The 13,892-nt window shown below is 44.5% G+C and overlaps 1 protein-coding gene across 2 annotated transcripts in view; it reads left to right on the plus strand.

Moving 5' to 3' along the window:
- The window catches only part of LOC311138647 (peptidyl-prolyl cis-trans isomerase FKBP5-like), a 29,760-nt gene extending 21,900 nt beyond the window's left edge, over nucleotides 1-7,860 (plus strand). For both annotated transcript variants that reach the window (XM_084173426.1, XM_084173427.1), the window contains exons 6-11: nucleotides 572-728; nucleotides 4,010-4,100; nucleotides 4,347-4,430; nucleotides 4,924-5,109; nucleotides 5,450-5,689; nucleotides 6,424-7,860. In XM_084173426.1, coding sequence (XP_084029552.1) covers nucleotides 572-728; nucleotides 4,010-4,100; nucleotides 4,347-4,430; nucleotides 4,924-5,109; nucleotides 5,450-5,689; nucleotides 6,424-6,537 — 872 coding nt within the window. In that variant the 3' untranslated portion in view covers nucleotides 6,538-7,860. The remainder of the gene's footprint in view (nucleotides 1-571; nucleotides 729-4,009; nucleotides 4,101-4,346; nucleotides 4,431-4,923; nucleotides 5,110-5,449; nucleotides 5,690-6,423) is intronic.
- The last annotated feature ends 6,032 nt before the right edge of the window (nucleotides 7,861-13,892 follow it).

Below are 13,892 nucleotides of genomic sequence, written 5' to 3' on the forward strand. Positions count from 1 at the left end.
AATATTTTGTCCATAATAATGTCATCATGTAGGCTAGCCTACCCGCACTGTATATCTGCAAGCTGTTGGGTAGAGTGCACGTGCCAAGACCAGAGTGGGCATATTCGCTATATAACTGCAATTTATTTTGTGACAAAACCATCAGTAAAGTTGAAAATGCGATGGAAACCTATTTAACTTGTATTTTTTTATTCGGTACATGGGAATTTAACCACAAAAGTTATTTTTATGTGCAGTACGTCATCATTCACAGCCTTTTATCTGCAACAAGTCAATTTGATGGAATCGCATATCTGGTGGGAAAATGCGCATATTGTTTTTATGCAGATTTTTGGATGGAAACCTAGCTAATGACTGTGATCAGATTGATTGAGATCAAAATATTTATCGATTTTTATACAGTCTCAAACAAGACAAAAAAACATATTGAACACTCAAACTAAACATGTTGTGAACAATGAAAACTACATTATGTGATCTGAACAGCCTATTCCCATTAAGTAAAATATAATAATATTAATATTTTCCATTTAAAAAAATCTTGTTTTCAATTGCCTCCTGTATCCCACAGTGCACCTGGAGGGTCGCTGTGAAGAGCGTCTGTTTGACTCCAGGGATGTGCACTTCGTGGTGGGCGAGTCAGAGGACATGGGCGTTCCTCTGGGTGTAGACAGGGCCATGGAGAAGATGCAGAAAGGAGAATGCTGCATGCTCTACTTAAAACCCAAGTAAGGGCTTCTAATCTACTCTACTCCCTATCGCTAGTGATGGGAAAACTAGGCTTTCTGAAGGCTTCGGCACTTTCACCAAATTGTGCCAAAAAACTGTGAATTACTCGTAGCTTCATTATTTATTCACAATGCACATTAGTGACATTTGCTGGTCAACAATAAATAGCAGAAAGTGATTATCAGATAGACGTTTTCGTTCTCCACTGGTTTTTATCAAAACTCCCATGGGGCAGCAGTAAGTTGTTGGCTTTAGTAGCCTATAATCAGTTTGAATTCCAGGTTCACATCATGCTTCCCTTTGCCTTCAAGTTTACCATTTTTTAAAAACTGAATTTATGGCATTAGTTAGGATGCTTAAGACAGAAGCTTATACAATACTAAATACATCAAATTATCAGAACAACAGTGCAGAAAGTGTGGTTTCACATAAAACTATTTTCAAAATAGTATGCCTTCAACAGGATTCTACCTCACCCACACAGGACTACCCGCCAACGCCTCGATCACACCAATAGGGGCGGCAGGTAGCTTAGTGGTTAAGAGTGTTGTGGCAGTAACCGAAAGGTCGCTGGTTCTAATTCCCGAGCTGACTAGGTGAAAAATCTGTCGATGTGCCCTTGAGCAAGGCACTTAACCCTAATTGCTCCTGTAAGTCGCTCTGGATAAGAGCGTCTGCTAAATGACTAAAATGTAAAAATGTTGCGCAAACTGGTAGGCAGCATCATCTGGATATGTGTGCTACAAAGGTTCAACATTCACCTTCTGCTACAATTTCTGTCAAGCCGTGAACGCATACAGTTTGACACATACATTTGATAAATCCAACGTATGCACCACACAGAACGTACTGCAACTGCCTCTGCAATGCAGCAAGGCAAATGCAGCGTTCCATTGGAAATTAATGTACCAAAATGCAGTGAGGCTGTCAGTGTGATGGGAGTTGTAAGCTACCGGTCAGGTGAAACTTTTTATACAAAATCCTACAATTATACAAAATCCTACCTATATTTGTAAGTACTATGTCCAGTAGAGGTCGGTGTTTGAAAGCAGCTTGAAATCGAAGAAAGCACTGGAATCATTGCGAAATCAAATCACAAATCACATGAACAGACTAAGCTTCGGACGTCATTGATACATGCATTGGCACACTGCTTCAAAATGTTCTGCTTTCGCCTCGATCACACCGATAGCGTTTTTGCATTTTGGTACACCAGAAGTACATTAATTTCAAATCAAATCAAAATGTATTTGTCACATGCGCCGAATACAACTGTCACGTTCGTTCATAGACGGGTCAGACCAAGGTGCAGCGTGATATGCATACATGTTTATTTGAACCGAATAAACAACGACAAAACAACAAACTAAGTCCAAGGTACACAAACAACATACCTCACACAGAACAAGATCCCACCACTACACAGTGCCAATAGGCTGCCTAAGTATGGTCCCCAATCAGAGACAACGAGCGACAGCTGCCTCTGATTGGGAACCACACCGGCCAACATAGAAATACACATACTAGATAAACACCCATTGAAAACGCACAACAAAGAATATACACACCCTGACTCAACATTTAAGCGTCCCCTGAGTCAGGGCGTGACAGTAACAGGTGTAGACCTTACTGTGAAATGCTTACTTACAAGCCCTTAACCAACAATGCAGTTTTATTTTAAGAAATAGAGTTAAGAAAATATTTACTAAATAAAATGAAAAATGAAAAACGTAACACAATAAAATAACAATAATGAGGCTATATACAGGGGATACCGGTACCGAGTCAATGTGTGGGGGTACAGGTTAGTTGAGGTAATTTGTACATGTAGGTAGGGGTAAAGTGACTATGCACAGATAATAAACAGCGAGTAGCAGCAGTGTAGCAGCAAGGGGGGGGGGGTCAATGCAAATAGTCCGGGTGGCCATTTCATTAAAAGTTCAACAGTGTTATGGCTTGGGGGTGGAAGCTGTTAAGGAGCCTTTTGGACCTAGACTTGGCGCTCCGGTACTGCTTGCCGTGCGGTAGCAGAGAGAACAGTCTATGACTAGGGTGGCTGGAGTCTTTTACCATTTTTTGGGCCTTCCTCTGTCACCGCCTAGTATAGAGGTCCTGGATGGCAGGAAGCTTGTTCCCAGTGATGTACTGGGCTGTACGCACTACCCTCTGGCAGCGTTGTGTTGCAGAGGCAGTTGCAGTGCATTCTGTGTGGTGCATACGTTGGATTTATTGAACGTATGCGTCAAACTGTATGCATAAACGGCATTACAGAAATGGTAGCAGAAGGTGAATGTTGAACTTTTGTTGCACACATATCCAGATGATGCTGTGTACCATTTTGCGCAATGACGCTGTCGGTGTGATCGAGGCGTCAGTGATTTTGACGCATGCCTCGGAGCTCCGGTATCAAACGTAACATCACTACCTATCGCTGAAGTGTCCCTGTTGCAACACAAAGTAGATACACTCATAACCAAATAATGTTGTTGACTCATCCTAGACTCGTATTTGTGGCCAGATCATAAATAAATAAAAATAAAAAACACTTCAAAAACCCCACCTCAAACTTGTATCTCAAACAGACCATAAAAAAAAGAAATCCTGCTATTTCCTCATAGAGGATGATGCCATCATCCTGAGGAGGAAGAGCTAGCCAATCAGTGGTCTACTCGCATGAATTATTTTTAATGACCAGTATACGTCCACACCATTCTGTTGTTGCGGTAAGCCCACACCATTGCAACATATAAAAGCATTATTTTGGAAGGAAAACTATTTCACTCATATTGTAATTAATTATAGATAATATTTCATAGAAATCTGGAAACGCTGCAGTTACTTTAAAGGGTCAATCTGCATTTGCTACATATACTTTTTGATTTATAAATTAATGATATGTACCCATTGATTCTTGAAGACTACAACTTATAAACGCCTCTAGAGCTTAGTTCAACTGTCATACCCCATGAGAACTCCAATGTTTGTAAACAAACATTGCCTCAAAACATGGTTAAAACTATAATTTTGATATCATGGATGGTCAGACCTTGCATCCATAGCTCTGTCTATGAATTTGAGAGTGGTTACATTTCTCCAGCCCCATCCCTCAGCTTTTTACCGAAACAGGGTCGGGAAAAACGCTGTGTTATTGTTTCAACTGCAGATTGCTACTTTAAACAAGCATCCCTATAGACAAATCTTGATTTTAGGTATGCCTTTCATGGAACAGGTGTGTGTCAGGACTAATCAGCCATACAATACTCTGTCTTGTTTTTTGTAGGTATGGTTTCGGGAAAGAGGGTAGAGCACAGTATAAGATTGGACCAAACTCAGACCTCGTGTACGAAGTGACTTTAAACAACTTTCAGAAGGTGAGTTCCACTTGCTGGATTAGACAGGGTAACAACAATGTGTTCAAGTATCCTAATAGTGTCTCTGGAAGATACCAACAGATTGCTTTTATTTGAGCTGGTGGAGTTTAAACAATGAGGGTCTCAGTTAGATATTGCATAATGGCAGAGTGACCCTGGAGAAAGTAATGGGTCGAAACAGGCATCATCTCAATGAAAGTCAAATCGCCTCCTCTGAAATTGATAACAATATGTTTTCTTTTCAAGGCCAAAGAATCCTGGGAGTTGGATCAGAAGGAGAAACTGAAATTGTCTGCTGCAGCCAAACAGAAAGGGACCCAATATTTCAAGGTATAGTGGGCCATCTCTGTCATTCAGACAATAGACAAAATCTCATGGCCATTGGATGCATCTGTGTATGAATATTTCAAAAAACTTGAACCAAACCCTGTGAACTTGCAGAACTTCAACCCTGCAAACGAGTTCACAAGTACGTTTCAGAATTTTTCATTTATTTAACGTTTTATTGAGACAAATAGCGAAATTATCGTAGTGCAAAAGCATTGTACGAAGTGTAAAAATGACCATAAACCTCATTATAACCTGGAAGCGTAATTTCATTTGAAACTTTTCTTCAACAACATGCGTTATGAAGAGGTGACTATTTATGTATTACTAAACTCTAGTTAAATAATGGTCTCCTCATACCACACATTGTTGAAGAGAAGCTTCAAATTAAATCACACTGTGAGATTATAATTAGGTTCACAGTTTTTTTTGTACTTTGTACATTGCTTTTGAACAAACCTACTAAACTTAGCCCATGTGTTGTCCCTGGTTGTAGGCTGGCCGTTACCTTCAGGCAGTGGTCCAGTACCAGCGCATTGTGTCTTGGCTGGAGATGGAGTTTGGTGTGGGCAAGGAGCAGCAGCAGAAGCTCCAGGACTTCCTACTGGCCGCCCAGCTCAACCTGGCCATGTGCTACCTGAAGCTGAGAGAGTACGCACTGGTTGTGGAGAACTGCAACAAGGTACACTGCATACCTGGCACTACGCATGAGAAACCCCACACACAAACATATACACGTATACCATATACTGAAGCCACACAGAGCATGCAGCTAATGCCTGTTCATTGAATAGCATTAAGGTGTGGTGTGTCTATGACTTTTTGCTGGGTCAGTGGGGTTGTATACATGTATTCATCTGTTTGGAAGCATTAAATTTACAATTACACATTTTCAACTTTTTTAATCAGCTTTATAAACTAATAATTAGCTCTTTAAAACTACTTATAAAGCCCTTTATAAATCCCTGTAGGTACACCTTCATGTAATATGTTACAAATGTGTCTATGCGTGTATCTCCTAGGTGATAGAGCTGGATGAGAAGAATGAGAAGGCTCTGTACCGGCGTGGGGAGGCTCGTCTCTTCCGTAACGAGTTCAGCCTGGCCATGTCTGACTTTAAACTGGTGCTGCAGGTCAACTCCTCCAACCGGGCCGCACGCGGTCAAGTATCCAACTGTCAACGCAAGATCCGGGAACACCACGAAAAGGACAAGAAGATCTATGCCAACATGTTCCAGAAGTTCGCTGAGCATGACGTCAAGGTCTGTAACAACGTCTTTCACAGTCTAGATGGGCTCCATTCCAAATGGCACCCTATTCCCTATATAGTGCACTACTTTTAAATAGAGCCCTAAGGGCCCTGGTCAAAAGTAGTGCACTATATAAGGAATAGGGTTCCATTTGGGACGTAGTCTGTATGTGTAATCAGTTGTACAATCTGACCTGCTGGTTCACTGTTCTGTTTGAGTAAATGGATACATGTGATTTCACACATTTATCTATTTCAATCATCTCTGCTGTGCTGAAGACCTATTGTGGTCCATTGTTCATGGTTTAGATATTCACGTTTACTGGTAGTAGGCTGACACCTAGTGGTAGTACTGAGTAGCAACTTTATTTGATCTTCAGTTATCAAATTCTCTCATTATAATATAATATATGCCATTTAGCAGACACTTTTATCCAAGTGACTCATTAATATTTTTTTAAAATGTATGGGTGGTCCTGGGACTCAAACCCACTATTCTGGTGTGGCAAGAACCATGCTCTACCAACTGAGCTACAAAGGACCACTCATTGATGCTTCCTTTTTACTCCATAATCTATAATCAATTTGTGTCTTCTTTAACATAAACATTTATATTATACTAATTAATATTGCAAAACAAAATGTAAAAAAAGTGATTTATTTGAGCAAAATGGAAGAAATCTACACATGACTTCCATAAACATGCTTTACTCAAGTCCTGCTCCTTTGTATCTGTTTGCTCAACAGGCAGGGAAAGGGAAGAGGAGGAGGGGGGAGGACAGTGGAGCGATGAACGAGAACCATCAAGTGGCCATTAAGAGGCGACGCAGAAGTCAGGACCATGGCCAGGACTGTCCCTGATGCTCCAGAGGATGTCTGGAGGAGGGCAAAGCCAGGGGGGCAGGTCTCCCCTCGCTACCCAAACAGAGACCATGGGTCTGAGGCAGGGGTTGGACCATACCCCTCCACCCTGATCTCATCATCCCCTACCTACCCCTCCACCATGTGTGCTGTACCCCGCACGACAGACAGGGGGCATGAGTGAGTGGGGAAGGGTGCAAGCCAAACCGCAATCCTTCCTTCAGTCTATAACATGGAATCCCGTCCAGGTCCAATCCTCAACCTCTTGTGTTGCGCAATTCCTCCAAATGCACACCTCAATTGAACTCAAATCCACAGCGTGCATTCTGTTGATAATCAAATCAAATGAAATCAAATGAATCATATAAGATAATACAATACAATATAATTTTGTTTGGCATTGCATTTTCCCATTTTGCACATGCAGATGAACAACAGGAATCATTGTATTTTGGTTGCTTTGATCTATTGGTTGGGATGTCTGGGGTTGCCTTGCACCTTGGGCTTACAGTCACCATTGGAATCCTAAATATATATATTTGGCCATGTGGAACAGTGGTGCGACGCTGAGCCACTATAACAGATAAAACAGCTGGCATCATCGTCAGCTAGTTTTCATGACACCCGCAGTCCCAAAAGACTAGTTATGTTTAGACAATGAGTCATACAGTATATTTGCACAGACAGTTTGGCTGAAGAACCTCCCACTCTTTACTCTTGAACATAGAGAATAAACAAGTACAGACTCATGGACCATTGCATGCTACAGATGTTACATACTGTTATGTGTTTGCTACTCTCTTTGACTGTCCGGGAAGTCCAATAATGAAGCTTTAAGTCTCAGCTTTCCAAGCTGCTGTCTAGTCCTGTCTGACTTCAACCTTTCATTCTCTCCTGGACAAATGCTTTTTTCCATCTACGCTGTTAGAATTTGGGTTATGTGACTGATAAATAGGGCATATAGGTTCTAGTTGTGTAGTTCTCTTCCTCCCCAGTCCTGGAATGGGTGACTGTACTGTCTGACTCTGTTTAATACACTTATTTCCCTCTTATTATCCTCTACTAAAGGAGTGTTCAATTATGGACAGGGATTCACTTCGATCTTCAGCTAAGATTGTAAAACCACCAATGTTGTCTTTTTATGAAAAATAACACTCAATGATTCAAGCTTTGGATACAATCTGGGCTTTTTCTTTTTTTTTTTTACATTTGCTTATGCATTCGTTGGACATCAGGCCCTTGGGTGTCTTAATGATATTATTTATCATTGTGAAACAAACAAAAAAAGGCAAGGTTAAACTCAATATAAAAAGAAACCATTGACTCCTTGTGTATGCTTTTTTATTTTTATTAAAAATGTCTGTACCCAACACTATTTATTGGAAGGTAGTTACCTATACCTACAGTCATGCCACATGGTTAGGAGTTGAGTGTAGTGTTGCCAGGATTAGATATCAGAGCATAGAAACCTTATCAAGAGTTTCTATGCTAATAACGTCCATAATATTTGTTCACCAATGCTTTGGATACAAATGGCCTGCTTCAATTCGTACTGTTTTCTATGGGAGCCAACTATTAATGATATTGGACTACACTGAGCGTTAGATATAACGGGGTCTTAGAGTGTTATAATGCTATATATCACGTACTGTACAGAAGCCTGCTGTAAGTGTTATTAACATGACACAGATGCTATTGAAACTGTGTATCATCCAATGATTTCAATGATCAGAGATCCAATGATTTTTGCAAATTTGCAAATTCAGGCATTAGAGATTAAGCTTTTAGTTTGCATTGACCTGCCACCTACCCCAACTGTACTGTTAGTGATAAGTGTTCTTTACCAAGGGACATTAGTGAAAAAGTGACTGGATCTCAATGGTGTTCAGTCAGAGGAACAAGATGATGTCCTTCTGTGTGTAAACATTTTAAGATAAAATAACTTGGAAAGGAACAAAGAAAACCCAGTCAAAAAGCCCCAATATCAATTGCCTGTAAAGAGAACTTGAAATTGTATTTTTTTTACTCTGTTTTAAACCAAATGCTGTATAAGTTAGGTAATATCATGAGTCTAGTGTTGCTCTCTAGCGATATGTTTTTGTGGAACAAAAACCTATATTACTTGAGGTGTCAAACAAGGGTGATGTACTGTAGGTAGGACACCATGTGTATCTATGGAAATAAAAGCGGAGTCAGACACCATTTCAGTTGATGAGATAGTGTGTCCCTGTTGTAGGCTTAGTTGTATAATATCTTCACTACAAGTAATATATTTCCTGTTGTAACTCGTGTTTTATATTTTACTGCCGAACCCATAAGTTCTCTGGTGGAGGTAATGTAAAATATCTTCAACCAGAAATAAGGGTTGTTATACCCAGGCACTAAGCTATCAGCTCTCTTCACTTCTGGCCTGAAATGTCAAATACAGAAAGGGTACAAATGTCATATTTTATCATTTGACATATGAATGCAGAAGGCAATAGTACAAAGTACAACTTGTCACTCAACACAGTCACACTGAAAGTCTCTAACAGAATGATCTCATAGTACCACATACTGTAGGCATGTTGTATAACCTGATAACTGGCACACTTTTAATAGGCATTCTGTCTTACCTTACAAACAACGTCAAGCTTCCTCATATTTGAATTGCAAGGAGCACACAATATTAGACTTCTTCAGGTTTTGTACTTTTCTTTTTTATTTACTGTTAATGCAATACCATAACAGTGACCCTTTCAAACGCTTGTTTATGTTAAGATGACATCGGCATTATGTATTTTCAGTCTCTCCCTGGATTGGCTACTCTTTCAAATTTCAAATGAGTATTAAAAAAGGTAGGAAATAATGGGCCAGTTTCCCAGATCCAAGACTAAAATGGATTCTCAATGGAGATTCTGAGAGATATATTGAGTGAATATTACATTTACATACAGTGGGGAGAACAAGTATTTGATACACTGCCGATTTTGCAGGTTTTCCTACTTACAAAGCATGTAGAGGTCTGTAATTTTTATCATAGGTACACTTCAACTGTGAAAGACGGAATCTAAAACCAAAATCCAGAAAATCACATTGTATGATTTTTAAGTAATTAATTTGCATTTTATTGCATGACATAAGTATTTGATCACCTACCAACCAGTAAGAATTCCGGCTCTCACAGACCTGTTAGTTTTTCTTTAAGAAGCCCTCCTGTTCTCCACTCATTACCTGTATTAACTGCACCTGTTTTAACTCGTTACCTGTATAAAAGACACCTGTCCACACACTCAATCAAACAGACTCCAACCTCTCCACAATGGCCAAGACCAGAGAGCTGTGTAAGGACATCAGGGATAAAATTGTAGACCTGCACAAGGCTGGGATGGGCTACAGGACAATAGGCAAGCAGCTTGGTGAGAAGGCAACAACTGTTGGTGCAATTATTAGAAAATGGAAGAAGTTCAAGATGACGGTCAATCACCATCGGTCTGGGCCTCCATGCAAGATCTCACCTCGTGGGGCATCAATGATCATGAGGAAGGTGAGGGATCAGCCCAGAACTACACGGCAGGACCTGGTCAATGACCTGAAGAGAGCTGGGACCAGTCTCAAAGAAAACCATTAGTAACACACTACGCCGTCATGGATTAAAATCCTGCAGCGCACGCAAGGTCCCCCTGCTCAAGCCTGGGCATGTCCAGGCCTGTCTGAAGTTTGCCAATGACCATCTGGATGATCCAGAGGAGGAATGGGAGAAGGTCATGTGGTGTGATGAGACAAAAATAGAGCTTTTTGGTCTAAACTCCACTCGCCGTGTTTGGAGGAAGAAGAAGGATGAGTACAACCCCAAGAACACCATCCCAACCGTGAAGCATGGAGGTGGAAACATCATTCTTTGGGGATGCTTTTCTGCAAAGGGGACAGGACGACTGCACCGTATTGAGGGGAGGATGAATGGGGCCATGTATCGTGAGATCTTGGCCAACAACCTCCTTCCCTCAGTAAGAGCATTGAAGATGGGTCGTGGCTGGGTCTTCCAGCATGACAACGACCCGAAACACACAGCCAGGGCAACTAAGGAGTGGCTCCGTAAGAAGCATCTCAAGGTCCTGGAGTGGCCTAGCCAGTCTCCAGACCTGAACCCAATAGAAAATCTTTGGAGGGAGCTGAAAGTCCGTATTGCCCAGCGACAGCCCCGAAACCTGAAGGATCTGGAGAAGGTCTGTATGGAGGAGTGGGCCAAAATCCCTGCTGCAGTGTGTGCAAACCTGGTCAAGACCTACAGGAAACGTATGATCTCTGTAATTGCAAACAAAGGTTTCTGTACCAAATATTAAGATCTGCTTTTCTGATGTATCGAATACTTATGTCATGCAATAAAATGCAAATTAATTACTTAAAAATCATACAATGTGATTTTCTGGATTTTGGTTTTAGATTCCGTCTTTCACAGTTGAAGTGTACCTATGATAAAAATTACAGACCTCTACATGCTTTGTAAGTAGGTGTCACGATCGTCGAGGAGTGAAGGAGACCAAGGCGCAGCGAGTGAAAAGAACATGATGACTTTATTTAATAAAGCAACCACGAAAAACAACAAATGACGATAGTGAAGTCCTCTGTAACACTGACAGAAACATGGAACAAAAACCCACAAACCAAGGAGAAACCACACAGTTTAAATATGGCTCCCAATCAGAGATAACGAGCCGACAGCTGACACTCGTTACCTCCGATTGGGAGTCATATGACTAATCGAGAACAATACCCAAACATAGAAATGAACAACTAGAATACCCAACATAGAAATACACCCAAACAATGAAAATGAACAACCCTGGCTCAAATAATCAAAGTCCGTGGAGCCAGAGTATCACAGTACCCCCCCCTAAAGGTGCGCACTCCGGGCGCACCAGCATACAGTCTAGGGGAGGGTCTGGGTGGGCGTCTGTCCATGGTGGCGGCTCTGGCCCAGGTCGTGGTCCCCACCCCACCTTAGTCACTATCCGCTTCCGTAGCCCCCTCCACCTGACCACCCCCCAATTAAACCCCACTGGATTAAGGGGCGGCACCGGACTAAGGGGCAGCACCGGGCTAAGGGGCAGCACCGGACTGAGGGACAGTACCTGACTAAGGGGCAGCACCGGACTGAATGGCGGATCCTGGCTGGCTGGCTCTGGCGGATCCTGGCTGGACGGCTCTGGCGGATCCTGGCTGGACGGCTCTGGCGGATCCTGGCTGGACGGCTCTGGCGGATCCTGGCTGGACGGCTCTGGCGGATCCTGGCTGGCGGACGGCTCTGGCTGATCCTGTCTGGCGGAAGGCTCTGGCTGATCCTGTCTGGCGGAAGGCTCTGGCTGATCCTGTCTGGCGGAAGGCTCTGGCTGATCCTGTCTGGCGGAAGGCTCTGGCTGATCCTGTCTGGCGGAAGGCTCTGGCTGATCCTGTCTGGCGGAAGGCTCTGGCTGATCCTGTCTGGCGGAAGGCTCTGGCTGCTCCTGTCTGGCGGAAGGCTCCGGCTGCTCCTGTCTGGCGGAGAGCTCTAGCGGCTCCGGTCTGGCGGACGGCTCTGAAGGCTCATGGCAGACGGGCGGCTTTGTAGGCTCAGTACAGACGGGCAGTTCCTGCGGCGCTTGGCAGACGGACAGTTCAGACGGCGTTGGGCAGACGGGCAGTTCAGACGGCGTTGGGCAGACGGACAGTTCAGGCCCCGTTGGGCAGACGGCAGACTCTGGCCGTCTGAGGCGCATCGTAGGCCTGGTGCGTGGTGCCGGAACAGGAGGTACCGGGCTGAGGACACGCATCTCAGGGCTAGTGCGGGGAGAAGCAACAGGGCATGCTGGACCCTGGGGACGCACCGTAGGCCTGATGCGTGGTGCCGGAACTGGAGGTACCGGGCTGAGGACACGCATCTCAGGGCTAGTGCGGGGAGAAGCAACAGGGCATGCTGGACCCTGGGAACGCACATAAGGGCTAGTGCGGAGAGCCGGAACAGGGCATGCTGGACCCTGGGGACTCACATTAAGCCTAGTGCGGAGAGCAGCAACAGGACGCACAGGACTCGGGAGACACACAGGAGGCTTGGGGCGTGGTGTAGGCACTGGTGGGAAAGGGCTGGCGACGCGCACCGTATCCCTGGTGCGAGTGGCCGGAACAGGCCGGGCCGGGCTGGCGAAGCGCACCGTATCCCTGGTGCGAGTGGCCGGAACAGGCCGGGCCGGGCTGGCGAAGCGCACCGTATCCCTGGTGCGAGTGGCCGGAACAGGCCGGGCTGGGCTGGCGAAGCGCACCGTATCCCTGGTGCGAGTGGCCGGAACAGGCCGGGCTGGGCTGGCGAAGCGCACCGTATCCCTGGTGCGAGTGGCCGGAACAGGCCGGGCTGGGCTGGCGAAGCGCACCGTATCCCTGGTGCGAGTGGCCGGAACAGGCCGGGCCGGGCTGGCGAAGCGCACCGTATCCTTGGTGCGAGGGGTCGTAACAGGCCGGACCGTACTGGAGGCACACACCACTGGCTCTACCCCGGGAACTGGAACGGGCCGGACCGGACTGGATACACACCTCAGTCTCTCACGCCGTGCCTCTACATCTCCTTTCCCTACTTTGGCCAGTGACCCCCGTAACCTGGTTGCCTCTTGAATTCGCCCCTTCTCTGCCTCCGTTAGCCCCGCCGTCCAAGCCATGTGCCCCCCCCAAAAAACTTTTTGGGGTTGCCTCTCGTCCTTCCAACGATGATGGCCCTGCTGACGCCGTTGCTCCTCTCGCCGTCGCCTCTCCACCGTTTCGCTCCATGGACGGCGATCCATCCCATCCAGGATCTCCTCCCAAGTCCAGGACCCCTTTCCGTCCAAAATCTCCTCCCATGTCCAGGAAGCCTTTGGAGCTGGGTCCTGTTGCCGCTTCACACGCTGCTTGGTCCTTTGATGGTGGGTTTTTCTGTCACGATCGTCGAGGAGTGAAGGAGACCAAGGCGCAGCGAGTGAAAAGAACATGATGACTTTATTTAATAAAGCAACCACGAAAAACAACAAATGACGATAGTGAAGTCCTCTGTAACACTGACAGAAACATGGAACAAAAACCCACAAACCAAGGAGAAACCACACAGTTTAAATATGGCTCCCAATCAGAGATAACGAGCCGACAGCTGACACTCGTTACCTCCGATTGGGAGTCATATGACTAATCGAGAACAATACCCAAACATAGAAATGAACAACTAGAATACCCAACATAGAAATACACCCAAACAATGAAAATGAACAACCCTGGCTCAAATAATCAAAGTCCATGGAGCCAGAGTATCACAGTAGGAAAACCTGCAAAATCGGCAGTGTATCAAATACTTGTTCTCCCCACTGTAAGTATTCAGA

The sequence above is a fragment of the Coregonus lavaretus genome, assembly GCF_964263955.1.
Source record: "Coregonus lavaretus genome assembly, chromosome: 12".
Lineage (NCBI taxonomy): Eukaryota > Metazoa > Chordata > Actinopteri > Salmoniformes > Salmonidae > Coregonus > Coregonus lavaretus.